General features: G+C 49.3%; 7 protein-coding genes across 7 annotated transcripts; 3 read left to right on the forward strand and 4 right to left on the reverse strand.

The window, feature by feature from the left end:
- Nucleotides 1–352: 352 nt before the first annotated feature.
- BGZ61DRAFT_456336 (transferase family protein) lies at nt 353–2386 on the reverse strand. The gene has a single exon (XM_046246504.1). The coding sequence runs from the start codon at nt 2323–2325 to the stop codon at nt 673–675; it is 1653 nt and encodes a 550-aa protein (XP_046100970.1). The 5' UTR covers nt 2326–2386; the 3' UTR covers nt 353–672.
- Nucleotides 2387–2576: 190 nt separating this feature from the next.
- On the reverse strand, nt 2577–2886 carry BGZ61DRAFT_535229 (uncharacterized protein; the record flags this gene model as incomplete). Its single annotated transcript, XM_046254251.1, has 2 exons — nt 2577–2633; nt 2686–2886. The coding sequence occupies 2 exons, from the start codon at nt 2884–2886 to the stop codon at nt 2577–2579; spliced, it is 258 nt and encodes an 85-aa protein (XP_046100971.1).
- A 584-nt stretch (nt 2887–3470) lies between these two features.
- Nucleotides 3471–4126, reverse strand: BGZ61DRAFT_358900 (uncharacterized protein; the record flags this gene model as incomplete). The annotated part of the gene is made up of 2 exons (XM_046241015.1): nt 3471–3840; nt 3915–4126. The coding sequence occupies 2 exons, from the start codon at nt 4124–4126 to the stop codon at nt 3471–3473; spliced, it is 582 nt and encodes a 193-aa protein (XP_046100972.1).
- Nucleotides 4127–4598: 472 nt separating this feature from the next.
- On the forward strand, nt 4599–7113 carry BGZ61DRAFT_358772 (uncharacterized protein; the record flags this gene model as incomplete). Its single annotated transcript, XM_046240999.1, has 4 exons — nt 4599–4656; nt 4719–4794; nt 4844–6018; nt 6077–7113. 4 exons carry the CDS (start codon nt 4599–4601, stop codon nt 7111–7113), a joined length of 2346 nt encoding a protein of 781 aa, XP_046100973.1.
- Nucleotides 7114–7243: 130 nt separating this feature from the next.
- Nucleotides 7244–9644, reverse strand: BGZ61DRAFT_535232 (pyridoxal phosphate-dependent transferase; the record flags this gene model as incomplete). Its single annotated transcript, XM_046254252.1, has 4 exons — nt 7244–8235; nt 9154–9223; nt 9274–9423; nt 9489–9644. The coding sequence occupies 4 exons, from the start codon at nt 9642–9644 to the stop codon at nt 7244–7246; spliced, it is 1368 nt and encodes a 455-aa protein (XP_046100974.1).
- A 232-nt stretch (nt 9645–9876) lies between these two features.
- BGZ61DRAFT_65320 (pyridoxal phosphate-dependent transferase) lies at nt 9877–11664 on the forward strand. The gene is made up of 3 exons (XM_046256953.1): nt 9877–10294; nt 10348–10933; nt 10987–11664. Exons 1-3 carry the CDS (start codon nt 10207–10209, stop codon nt 11630–11632), a joined length of 1320 nt encoding a protein of 439 aa, XP_046100975.1. The 5' UTR covers nt 9877–10206; the 3' UTR covers nt 11633–11664.
- A 440-nt stretch (nt 11665–12104) lies between these two features.
- On the forward strand, nt 12105–13697 carry BGZ61DRAFT_480853 (uncharacterized protein; the record flags this gene model as incomplete). The annotated part of the gene is made up of 1 exon (XM_046249244.1): nt 12105–13697. One exon carries the CDS (start codon nt 12105–12107, stop codon nt 13695–13697), a length of 1593 nt encoding a protein of 530 aa, XP_046100976.1.
- Nucleotides 13698–13998: the final 301 nt, after the last annotated feature.

Below are 13998 nucleotides of genomic sequence, written 5' to 3' on the forward strand. Positions count from 1 at the left end.
TAGGTTGAAGCTATATGTAAATGACAAATAATAGGGCACACATGTAGCTCCACACTCAGATTAGAAGACACGGTGGCTTGTATAGTAAGGTTGATGTACACTTACCCATACTCGGGCTTTCACTTTTACCCTTGTGTCCCTAGCTTAGTTAACCATAGGCAACAGCCTGGTTGCCTGTAGACAATCACCTTGCTGTCTGTAGGTAATAACTTTGCTCCCCGTATGCAATAAGCATGCATGCCATATGTAATAACTTTATCCTGGGCGATATAATATAAGAGGAGCATCTCTTGTCGTAGAGATCAGCTTCCAATTCTGGAAAATATCTAACCACAATAATCGAATGCATCAAGGCCTCCCCGATGCCTACTGCTATTAGATTCCAAGCACTTCATCGCAACGACTAACATTACTTTCACGATCCCAGTAGTGTTCGAGGGATGTAAGAAAAGGGTGTCCACGCCAGAGCGAACTTTACGAGAATCTTTCGCCCCCGCCCCTCACATGCCCACTGACAGACGTCTGCAAGGATGGCAAATCATCACCAAGGTGAAAGGAGAGTATTTGGTCGGAGGGATCGATGATTCTGAACCCAATGGCAAATTTTTATTATTTCCTAAGCTAAATGAGTCCAGCAAATCCTCATTCTCTACAAGGTGAGTTATCGATATATCATTTTTGACTGCGACATCTTGGAAGCAGCAAGGGATCTCGTATGAACCTTTGCATGTCCTCCTCACAAATATGAACTGAGACATCGACCCCGTTTTCTGTCCAGGACTGCGACGAGCCAGATGCGGTGTCCTTGGATGGAGGCGCCTCCTTGATGAGAATATTCCCGTCCATGTCCGGAACCACGCCATCTGCATAACGGATCCTGGAACCCAAACCGAAATCAACTTCATATATGCCGGCGCGGGCCCAGCTGGTTACAAGGATATGACGCCGACCTAGGAACGCCTGCCATAGCCGCTGAGGTGACTTTTCATACGCCAACCTGTGCAAGTGTGCAGCCAAATTCGCTGACTGACCGACTTTGCGAATTGTCTCGCGTACACGCCGAGCAATGGGCTTCAGGACCGTGGTTTTCTCATTTTCGCCTGACTCTGTGGTGGCTGCCACCTCCGCGCCCGACATCTCAACATTGATCATGATAACTGGAGAACCCACGAAGGTGTCGCCAAGCTGCAATGTTGGGCGCACGCCGTACACGAGATCACAGTGAACTGGACCGGTGTCCTCTCCCAAGTTGCGAGCGCGGATGATGCACGACCAGATATGAGCCACCACAGCATCATGCTGACTGCATTTATAAGAACCGTCTTCACTTGCCTGGTTGTGGAGAAACTCGACTTGGTTGTGATCCAAGTGCACGATATAGTTGGAAACGGGGGCACTGACATCCCACTCGGACCAGGGCATAACTTTACCGGCCGGTGCAAGGTCATCGACTTGGAACACGTTGGGGATGTTGGTCGGCCAGGGGGCATCTGGAGACGGTGCCCACCAGTCGTACCGGTGTAAGGGCAAGCCTTCCGTTTGCTGAACAATGGCGGGCTCTGGCTTGCCGGCGTTGATATCGCCCGCTGCCAAAGTGTCCAATCGGGCCGGATCAAACGTTGGACTCAAGACAGGCTCAGGCTCTCCAGCAAGAGTCAGACAACTGACTCGAGCCCAGTCTTTGACAAAGCAAATCAGACTCGAAATATCTGCCAAGGGATGCGTGATCTTGGCTGCGAGAACAAATCCTCCACACGCCAACTGTGTGATCTGGATGGCCATGAGAGGTGCACAGACTCCCACATCGTTGGGTTCATTTGGTTTGAGCGCGCTGGCAATAGGCGTCGATGGGACAAAGTCTTTGAGCAGAACTTTCTGGCGATCCCACAGTGGCTGCTCCGTTGTGCGCGAAGCTGTATATAGTACGTCGAGGGTGGCAGAGCTTTTTGTAGTGATAAACTCTACTCCTTGATCTTGTGAGGTTCCGTAGTGAACATAGACACGGCCGTAGCGTTGGGAATGAGGAGGGAAGTTCTTCGCTTCGTCTTGAACGTGACCGTCGACTGTGGTGATAGCCTTAATAAGACCACACCATTGAGGATAGGCATCGAGGGCAACCCGGAGTGACTGGCGAAAGTGGTCCTCGAGGTTGAAGTTCTCATCATCGGCAAGCTCAGGGCGCTCAAACAGCCAAATGGCGTTGGTGAGCGCAAAGTTGGCCGTGGTGGCGTCCAACAGTGAGAGTGCTGTCGCCTGCTCCGAGGTTGACTTTGTTCTTGGAAACAGCCTTTCCGACTGCACAATTGATGTATCGAAAGATGACATGGTGACAACGGCGTTGGTGTGATAACCGAGATGCTTTGGGAATGAATCGGAGACCTCATCGATCGCTTAAGAGTGCCACCAGGAATAAAAAACCGGGCCTTGAAGAGCAGTAGGCCAATGAAAGCATAAATACCAACGACTCATCCGGCGAGCCAAATCGGGAATGTCAACCAGGATGTCTTGGGCCCGGTCGGCGACAGAAGGAAACAAACGGGTAACAATTGTTACTATGGTGATTCAATTACCGTAACTCAGTCGGCACTCTTGTACCGTGGTGGCATCTCATCGTCCTGAATTTGGTCTGCTGTCTGGTGAAAACAGCGTTAGTGTAAGTTCCTAGTTGCAGCCTCATGTACTCACGTAGACTGGTAATCTTGTCATCGACGAGTTAGTCACGTCATCGGCGCCAATTTGGAGCGGGACTTCCAAGGGAAAAGCCGTAGCGGAGGGCCCTGTCGACAATATCAAATTAATAGCATATGCTCGGGAAATGATGCAGTAATGGAATGTCGGAAGGAACAGGAGTTTGGTCGAGGTAGGGAGTTTGAACGGGATAGCCATGGCGATGCTGAGTTTTGGTTCGCCATCTTGGCAAACGTGGCGTCTCCCGGGTTGCCGTCTTCTGGGTCGGTACATTATTCACTTGGTTAATCATGCTCCTGACTGTTCTAAACGATTCACGCTCCGGATCTGCTGTTTTAGACTAATTTGTTGGCATTTCTACGATTTCAGGCTTCGTCGCGTGGGCCGTTAGACAATCGCCTAATTGCGTTTTCGCCCAGCTATGCGACACAAAGGTCTCCTCGAGGCTTTGCCCTAAAGGACTCACTTACAGCTATACACCTTGGGCTATCAAGGTCACCATCGGCTTTCGGACCGTTACGAGCGAGTTCAAACTCTTTACTAGTGTCAATTAGAACACGAACGACTTTATTATGCCTACATTGCACACCCGATCTTCTTCACGCTCTAGATCGGCCACAAAGTCTGGTTTGGAACACCGATGCATATCAAGACCGATAATATCGACGCCATCGCTGGCATGCGAGAAAGGGATGAGCTTGAACCCATGGACCAGACACCCGCTCTGAAGAATGGGCCCGAGAGATTCTGATTCTGGCATTCGTAGGATAGATATGGTGATCTCATAGATGATACATCAACCCAGCTACAAATGCAACACAAATAGCGGCTATGTGGTGTGGATTGCTTTGATCACAGCCGTTGGAACTAGGTTCAGTTGCCGATGCCAATGCTGGTAGAGTGATGGATGACAGCGCAGGAAGTGTTGTGGTGTAAGGTGAGACAAATCCAGGTGTTGCGGTAAAGGTGTTGATGAAGGTGCTCGTTTGCGTATACTCTGGGACCTCCATCGTCTTGTTGCGTGCCTTTTGCGACGACAAGATACTTGAAGGCATCGGAGCGATGGTATAACCGTCGCTTGCACAGATGGATGAGTAGTAGTCGTCTAGATCGAAGGTGATGTCTCCAAAATAGTCTTGGCAGTTGTCACATCTAGGAAAACACATCATTAATAACGCGACTCGTGTAGTAGTCGGCCTACAGTAAGGCCTTGAGCTGGCACTCACGCGTTACTGACGGGAACTAATCCCGACTCGCAGGTGCATTTGTAATACGCCTTGCCGGTCTTTTCATTGCAAGTGCGATCGAGGCCGTCAAATGCTTCGCAGATCGATCCATCGCCTTCGCAAAATTCGTAGCCGACGTTGTCGTCTGTGAGGCCCGAAACCAGCGCGAGCAGGCCGAAGCCGGCCAGCAGGAGTCTCCGTGAGTTCGGCATGATGGCTCAAGAGGCCACTGCAAGATGGTTCACGGCTCACGGGATGGAATTAATATAAGGCAATGTCTGCCTCGGCGATTGCTCAGCTGGCGTGAGGGTGGCAAGGCTGACCCGATAAGAATGCCAGGGGTTCCCGTCAGATGATAGACCGTTTCATCCCTTGGCGCCAAGCTCTCTAGTTATTGGGTCTGCTACGCGTAAAGCTGCACGAACAGGGCACGTCATTTCAGCTCGGCTACTAGCCACGAATAGCAGACGGTTCAACTGCAGCAGCGCCGTTGGAGTGCAGGCATATCCAAGTTGGAACATGAGATCGTCAATTTCGTATCCAAGGTTGGCCAGGGTCCCCCGGATAGCCTAAATGCCTTGTTTGTTGTCGGGCTCGCCCATCTTAAGCCCCATCATCAGCCCCAACTGAAGCCTCGAGTCTTCTCGACAGCTTTGAGGGACATAACTCACGCTATGAATCATCATGGTTGAGTGGACTGCAGGTTATGTGGCTGGTCTCATTGCCTTTGGCATCGTATCAGGTACGCCTACATGCACTAAGACACCTCCAACGGCGCTATACAATCCCTAACAACTATTCTAGCCCAACTTTGGTTCCCGACTGCGATTACTTTTCTTGTTTCTAGCCAGCTTAGGGATCGAACCACGGCTGCGACATGGTGAATGCAAGACCACCCCGCCATATTGTCTCTGCTAATATCGTTGCAGGACTGTTGCGGGGAGGCTTTTGCAAAACTCCTACTGGCCATTTCTCCTCCAAGCCGACTCGTCTAAGAACCTTGGAGTCCGTAAATCAGTGGCACTGATTGCAATAGCCGTGCCTTTGATTGCCTTCTTCGTCTCTGTTGCCGGTATCGTGACGCCTTTAGGGTTGTATGAACAGGACGAGACCGACAACGAATTCACCCCCGCGTCATTCAATTATGTTCGGGATTCGAGTGCTTTTGCCCAAGGAACTTCACCTCGAGGCAACAGGACCTTTACACGGGGATGCCACTACCGGTTGTGTCCCGCGCCATGTCCTTACACTTCCGACACACTGACCTATACCCGGAATAGCAGTGGTACTTTCAGCGACACGAACACCGAAATTAACAGTACTGTTCCTCAGATTCTTCATGACATCTACATGAGCGGAACAAAGAACCGGAGTACGACGGTATCCAACTTCTTCGACATTGAATGGCGACAAGAATCGACGTACTATGACCTAGACCGGGATAATGGGAATCTGATCCCAGGTGGACGGTTTCGTTTCCTGGAGTCGTTCGCTCTCAACGATAACATTCGAGCTGTTGAGGGTCTCATAGTCGATGGAAAGACTGGCGGAATTGGGTTTAGGAACCATACCTTGCCCATCGATTACACCAGAGGCGCTACATGGTCTGAAGACCTCCTCTTCCTCCAACCTGACGTCCAATGCGTTGATCTGAATGTCACCGTCGATTGGACAGCTACAACAACATCGAGCGGAGTCAGTGGGTTTTACATTTCGGAGATGGTTCTGACCGACCGCGGCGGCTTTGTCAACATGAATACTACCGACCCGCGCAACGACTCAAGGGTCGGTATCAATGCGCCAGACCTCAGAATGAGAGCATACCAGGCAGCATGGCTCGCAAACGGGTTGACTATGGGTTTTATGAACATCACGGACAATACCAATAAGACGGCAGGCACCAAAGCCTACGATCGGATCGACTCCAAGTTGAATCAAACGTTCAAAATCCGCATCCCGGACTCTAGTGTTGAGATGCAAAATTTCCAGAAGTTGCAATTCAGCGACGAGTTTGGTGTCCATATTGGCGTGAGCGTCTTCTTCAGTGGAGACAGACTGTACGACAATCCTTCGGGAATCAACGAGACTTGGTTCGGAGATGCGCGTGAGTTTTCTCAACACCTTGGGCTACTATTCTAAGTAACTAACTTTCTCTGAATTAGAGGACTTGTGTGAGGGCTGGACCTTCAATGCAACGCACAAGTGGCCGGATCCCACCACCAGGCTGAATAACACGTACGTTATGTGTCAACTCATGCAAGGAGTCCCTACACGAGTCGACGCCGGTCCCGCAAATATCTTTGACGAGGGGAGCAAATGGTCCACGCCAGTTTATTCATGCGCATCAGCTGTCAAGGCCACCATCAAGACAGTCCACTTCTTCCACAACGGCACTAACGACGATCTCGAAGGCTTGGTTATCAAGGATTTGCAAGAGAAGAAGTATCAAGACGAGAGTGAAATGCCTTTATGGGGTATGGAAGCCTCATTCTTCACCCTTGAGCAATTCGAACCCATCTGGGGTCTTGTCGATTCAGCGTTTGAAGATTTCCAAAATATCAGCACCATTCGGGCTCCGTCTTTATATCTACCCCAGGTGGTGGTTGACAGTCTGGGTGCTATGACACCAATCAGGAATCTCCCTGGAGCAATCTTGCCTGTCGCCGCGTATAAAACCATACGCCTGAACGCAGGCTCAATTTGGACAGGCATAGACTACACGGCTGAGGGCAGTATGAGTCTTTGGATGCGGTGGAAAGAACTTTCGAATTCGGCAACAACGATGCCTAAGATCATTCAATTCCTGTGGACTGACATTGCTGCATCGGCTCTTGTTGGGTCCAAGGGTGTTCTTGGGTCCCGCAACATGGAGCCAGACCAAGCAGCGACCATCAACATACACCCGACTGTCCACAGGGTAAAGTACCGCTGGCCGTTTGCCATTCCGGCATTCATTGTTGTCTTACTCATCGTTCTCGTCTTCGTTGTTGTCGTGCTATCAGTTGCATTCGGCAACGCCAGCTTAGGCGGGATGAAGCAGAATCTCAAGCAGGTTTCAGTCGGACGTGTACTAACGAGCGTCTTTCATCCTCAATCGAGTGACCTTGCTATGGAACCAGTAGTTTGGAGTAAAGGTAACGGATCTAGACTGATAGACATGTCCGGAGGGCATCCAAGACCAGATACAGAAGACGACTAGTCCATGATCCCTTATTACGTACCTTCAAATTTATTACTCCGAGTTTCCCTGAAGTTAGAATGGTTATGGGCTATTATGTGTATATATCTATTTCAAATCGCTTTAATAATTCTATGATGAAATTCTAGCCTTACAACTTTTTAATGAAAGCGGCGACCTGCTCTTTGCTTGTTGCCCATGAAGTGACCAGCCGAACTACAGCCTTGTCGTCAGGAACCTTTTCCCAGACATAGAATTGAAACTCATTTTGAAGCTTCGCAATCAAGGCATTTGGCAGAATAGCAAATACTTGATTAGTTTCCGTTTCAGCCTCCAACTTGTGTCCCGCCTCCGCAAGTCCAGAGGACAGGAGCTGTGCCATTTCGTTGGCGTGCTTCGCCAAGTCAAAGTAGAGGGTGGAACGGAACATCTCCAGAAACTGGACCCCGAGAATCCGGCCCTTGGCGAGGAGGCCTCCGCGTTGCTTGATGTGGAACGCAAAGTCTTCTGCGAGAGATTTGTTGTTGATAACAATCGCTTCGCCAAGAAGCATGCCTACCTTCGTGCCGCCAATCCAAAAAACGTCTGTCAAGTGAACCAGGTCTGGCAGTGTGAGGTCATTCTTCGCCGCTGACAGGGCAGCTCCGAGACGAGCGCCATCAAGGAAGAGAAGGAGACCCCGTTTCCGACACAGATCAGAGATGGCAGTCAATTCGGCCTTGGTGTAGATAGTGCCCACCTCCGTAGCATTGGAGATGTATACCAGCCGGGGCTTCGCCATATGAGGGTAGTGTGCGTTCTTGTTCAGGGCATCTTGTATGCTTTCGGGTGTCAACTTTCCGTTTTCTTGGTTGACGACGATGATTTTGTGTCCTATCGCCTCGATTGCGCCGGTCTCTCGGACCAAGATATGCCCAGTGCTCGCCGAGATGACGGCCTCGTGCGGGCGTAAGCAGTTTGCGATGGAAATAATGTTGGCGAGAGTGCCGCTCGCAACGAAATAAATCGCGGCATCAGGAGACTCCAATTTCTCTCGTAGGCATTCTTTGGCCCTTTTCGGAGTACTCGTCGTCACCGTAGGGTTTCTGCTGCGAGAGGTTTGTCTCGAGCAGTTTCTCGAGAATTTGCGGGTGTGCGCCTTCGCTGTAGTCGTCTAGGAAGCTGCTTGGAGGCATGTTGAAATTGGTAAGATAAAAGACGATTTTTGATAGGCGGAGAAGTGGGACGACCGGGTGTAAGTCGGCGAACGCGGGCTGTAATAATGAGAGGATGTGCTATCTGATATTAAGGGTCATAACCGAGGTTAAGGGGCTTAGCTCTTTTTCTAGCGTTCTAGAACTTTGAAAGAAAAGGGTGGTTCCATAAAGTTCTAAATTACTAAGGAATGTCGTTAGCTACGCCCTTGGACACGTCAGTAGTGGGACAATTTTGCGGTCCCGCAGAGTGACACGCATAAGCTCCCCTTTTACTACACCGTGATTATTACCAATTAAGCAGGAGGGTACTGAGAGGCGGTGAATATGGGGGCTTGGGGTGGCGACGTGGATCTTGGAGCCGTGTCATGTTGGGTTATCGCGGTAGTAAGAACCTGATGTGGAAAGGCAATGCAAGGCTATTCCTCTTCAGGGCAGTGATTGCGCCGCTAGGCAGGGAAAGAAAGATTCGGGCCTTTCTCGCCACTGCTTTTGTTCTGTTGTGTGCAAGCAATTGCCTAAATGATATCTGCACTCCGAATTTACACTTGTTTCGCAGTTGCTGGGCCGCCAGTCACATTTCCGGCCAAATTTCGCTGCCACTTTAGTATCGCAGACTGCATTGGTGGTATATTCCTTTGGTGCCAGAAGTAATTGTGGCCAGAATATGATGATGAAGACTACAAACCAAGTTTTTAATACGGGCATACGTGCATTTAATATTTACATGCATTTATCTTACGTGGGGCTGACGGATCGTAGAAGGCTAGTCACGGAGCAGGGGGGGTAAAGGAATAAGTTTATCAGATGTTCGTAGCTCAGCAACACCGGTATCCCCATCTACTAGTCGAGACTGTAAACTACGAACGGAAGGCGGTGCACTCCATCTCAACCGAAGCTCCAACAGGCAATTGCTTTACAGCGACACAGGTGCGGGCCTATGAGGTCTTATTAGTTTCTCGTCTCACTTCAACGACTGTATACTCACCGGCAGCACGCCAGGGAAGAAGGGCTTATATCCCTCGTTCATGGCTCCGAACTCGTCCATGGAGAGAATGTAGACGTTCATCTTGAGGACATTATCCAAGCTGGATCCAGAGGCCTCAAGGACCTGGGCGAGGTTGTGCAGAAGTTGAGTCTGGGGTGTGAAGATGTCAGCAAATAACGCATGTCGTATCACGTAGTAAGACCATCTCCACTAACCGTCTGGCCAGTGACCCCGCCATCAACAAGCTTGTTGGTCTTCGGGTCAAGGCCTACCATGCCGGAGCAGTAGACCATGTCATTGCGGACGATGGCCTGGGAGAACAGGGAGACAGGGGCAGGAGCCTTGTCGGTAGAGATGGGCTGCTTGGACATGATGGCTGAAATGGATTGGAATGATAATTTGGTGTGGTTTCTTCGGTAGACGAGTGCTTGCAGTGACGAGTTGATGCCTCGAGAAGGGGAGAGTAGAGATATACCAAGACGAGAGGCCCTCATGGCTAAATTTGTCATCACAGTCTTCCCCGCTCGTATCAATCGGCTTATCCCGAGTGGGACTGGCCAGACCTTAATCCATTTTCGTTGATGTCACGATTGAGGGGTTAATAGCTGGTGTATCCAACCAAGCCGAGAATATCCGGACCGACTGACTCGAAAGATTGCCCCTGAACTACTTACGCCCTTGCTGTGACAATCGCCGATATCGCTACGCCTTGCAAATGACAAATTTGTCAGCCGGCATTCCCGCGCTAGATTCGTAAATTGGTCATCAAGTGGTGATGGAGGGTCACCGCCATCCACGTCCATAGCCTGACCAGAGGCCACTGATTCCAATCAATCGGCTAAAATCCCAGCAAGGATTTAACAGTTGTTCAGTGCCTACCGAGGTTGGCAAGGATATTCTGCTCGCCTATTGCAGCACCACTACGTACCCATCATGCCTAATTCACCTACCATGGCCCTGGGAAGAGAGGTCAAAGACACGCATTTCCTCTTTGCGGACGACCATGTCAATCTCAACCAGGGTAAGTTACCCTACATGTTAGACACCCAGTCCGCCCTCTAACTTGTACGCGAGGTGCCTATGGATCTCACCCGCGCCCTGTCAGGGATGCACTGCGCCATTGGCAGGAGGAAGCCGAAGCTCGTCCCGACAAGTTCATTCGCTTCACATTCCCGAAGGTGCTGGACGAGATCCGGCAGCAGGTCGCTGATTTCATCAATGCCGACGTTGACGGGACAGTCTTGGTGCCGAACGCGACTACTGGTCTCAACACGGTCCTGCGGAACCTGGAGTTTCAGCCAGGGGATAAAATCGCATACTTCACGGGCGTCTACGGTGCCATTGGAAAAACCGTCGACTACCTTGTCGAAACTACCCCCGTCTGCGGCGTCGAAATTGACTATGACCCTGTGCAGGACGGAGAAGAGGAAATCATCTCTCGCTTCACGCAGTGCATCAAGGAGCACGCTGGACACATCCAGGTGGCAATCTTTGACACTGTCATGAGCATGCCGGGTGTGCGAATGCCCTTTGAGCGACTGACGAAAATCTGTCGTCAGGAAGGCATTTTCAGTGTCATTGATGGCGCTCACGGGATCGGTTTCATTGATCTGAACATTAAAGAACTTGATCCTGACTTTTTAGTGACCAACTGTCACAAGTAACTTAATCCCCTTTCCTTCTGTCAAATGCAGATTTTAACTCTTGTTTCAGGTGGCTCTTTATCCCTCGCGCATGTGCAGTATTCTATGTTGCCGTTCGGAATCAGCACCTGATGCGATCATCCATCCCGACCTCCCACGGCTTTGTGCCGCTGCCAACAAACAAGTCGGCGTATTTCAACCCCAATCCATCCAAAGCTCGGAACGCCTTTGTTGCGCAGTTTGAGTACACTGGAACGATTGACACAGCCCCTATACTGTGCATTCCTGCGGCCCTGGAATTTCGCCGCACCGTCTGTGGAGGGGAAAAGGCTATCAGAGAATACTGCGTCAACCTAGCCCTTGCTGGTGAAAAGCGAGTCGCCGAGATTCTAGGCACAGATGCGCTGCCGACGGCTCTAGACAAACGAGTCGGGTTCGCCAACGTCCGCCTACCTCTCAAGGTTCGAAGTGAAAAATCGGCCTCGACTGAGGGCATTCCAGCCAGAGACGTCGGCGCCATCATCAACTTTATGTTTCAAAAGTTTACGGAGGACTATAATACGTTCATAAACGTTCTCTATTTCTCAAATTCTCTCTGGGCGCGGTTATCTGCCACGGTTTATCTAGATCTGTGTGACTTTGAGTATGGCGGAAAGATTCTCAAGCAGGTTTGCCAGCGGGTTGAAGCTGGAGAATACCTAGACGGAGACAGTTAAACTATCAATTACGTTCACAAATCAAATTTTCCCCAAACATAATCGACCCCGCTCGCTACTGTTCATTGAGCTTGAAGGAACAACGAAATATGGCCGTTGCAAGCTTCTTTCATTAGGTAGGTAGAATAGGACACAACAATGAACAAGCCCAAACCCAAGCCAGTGTTCCACATTCTCAAAGGTCCGTTCCCCTTTCCTTTCCTTTTCTTTTTGAGAAAAATACGGCTGTGTTTGCAGCTTATCCACAATCTTCTTTAATCGACACGTTTCTCTCAGTTCATTAGACACATGTCTATCTGTGTTCGGTGTCATCAGGAAGACGTCAGTAAGTGCATTTGTTCGTAAGACTCAGATAATTATACTATAAGTAATCGTAACTTGGCACATAATAAATTTGTCGTCTCTCGATAGCTCACCAGAGGTGTCACGCAACATCTAATCATCTTACGCAATCCACGAAGTCACCAACAATATGGACGCCACGTGCAGCCCGCACACTCCAGCTGGTCAAGGAAACAGCACGTTCAACCTGCTTAACCTTCCTCCAGAACTTATCCAAAAGGTTATTGACCACGCTGTCTTCGATGAGGCTGGAATCATGAACTTCGCCCTAACATCAACCCGGTTCTTCTACATAATACAAGAGCGTGTTATGAAAACACGATATCCAGACCCTCCTCGTCGACCATCTTTCAATTCTCAGGACTTGGAGGCGATTCAGAAGACTGTCGACTCCTCAGTTTCGCCGCTTAATACCGCCTGGAAAATGGATCGCACCTACGATGATCCGTGTCTGAAAAATTTACGATACTCTCGACGTCAAACCCCGCTAGTACGCCTTATAGAACATTATCTCCCAGTCAATCTCGGTGGCCATTATGTGGATGGTATCTCAATGGAAGCGACTTATCATACCATAGAATGGATGCTCGATAAGGGCGCTGATGTCAACATGGATTCGCATCCTAGATGGTATCAGGGTCCTTTTGTAAGCGCTAATGCGATACCTGGGCCACATCACCCTCCCTCTAAGCCTCCTCTACACCATTTATTATCGCAACTTCTAATCAAGGGGATAGACCACAATAGAATTAATGCTGTGGTTAAACTCGTCTCATTTCTTTGCAATAGAGGAGCCGTGATCCCTGCAGATCTACATCGTTACACACAAACCCTTTGGAGAGAAAGCCTACCTGGACTCATCGATGCTCCGCCAGGGATGTTTTCAATGGCCTTTCTTGCTCGCTTTCCGCCCTCTATCCTAGAGTCTTTTCTTACCCAATTCAGTCGTCGAAATTTCAATTGGACCTCTCGAAGTCACCAGAGGCCTAAACAGTTGGATGGTTGGTGGGACGATGGGAAACTATCCTATCTCGGTCATCATTGGAGGTTTGAAACTTCTCCTGTGTCAATTGTGGAGGTTACATTCAATAACTTTTTTCATCCCGATCTTTATTACCAAGATGTCGAGACGTTGGATGAGAAAGTCAAACTGCTGATTAAGTTCAAGGCTATTGACGAAATGGAGCAAAAAGCGTTTCGTCAACTCGTCGGTGCGGCCCGGGAAATTGATGTTCTACGCAAGCAGGCTGGTGGGCTAACCTTTGAACAGCATGGTATGGTCTGTTGGTATAAACTAAGCCGGTTTATAACTACCTTAGCTGAGCAGATCTCTAAGCAGGAGAAGCGGGACAAGGAATACGCAGAAGGTTACAGATTCCATGCCTTTACACCTCAGGTCAGAGACAGTGATATTGTTTTTCATTGGATTTCCCAGACATATCACGAGATATTTCGAAAGGTGTTTAGCCAGCACGAGCTCACATACTACGCAGACGATGCCATCCAAAGCACAATCTTTGCCAACGACCCTACCAAGCTCCAACTAGTCAGAGATTCGGAGACGTTGCGGCAAGCATTGCGAGATGATGAGAAGATCGCACGTGATCAAGTATTACTTGGCTTCAGGGGTATCTCTCAGAACTGTGACGCGGAATTTTGGACGGAGTCTACAAGAAATCTAACGGCTTGGTACAAGAGCTATTGTCAAAACAACGAGATTTAGTACCGAAAAGTGACCAAGACATATAATTCAATGTAACGATGCGCGGGTATGGTTGTCCTTTGGTACCGAAGAAAGAACAAGACACAAAAATAGCGAGGAAAGGAGATACATAAAACTAGTATAGCAACAACTCAAAATGATACAAACAAGTATTGCTAAATACTTCCCCATTTGTGCAATTTATGGCAAGGCTTACCCTCCACAGGTGTTTATACAACGCATTTCTGAACAAAGACGGGTGTGGATATCCAATCCGTTTACTTTTGGAAGAAATTAAAAAGAACATTGCATGAAAAGATGC

The sequence above is a fragment of the Ilyonectria robusta genome (genome assembly GCF_021365365.1).
Source record: "Ilyonectria robusta strain PMI_751 chromosome Unknown BGZ61scaffold_17, whole genome shotgun sequence".
NCBI lineage: Eukaryota > Fungi > Ascomycota > Sordariomycetes > Hypocreales > Nectriaceae > Ilyonectria > Ilyonectria robusta.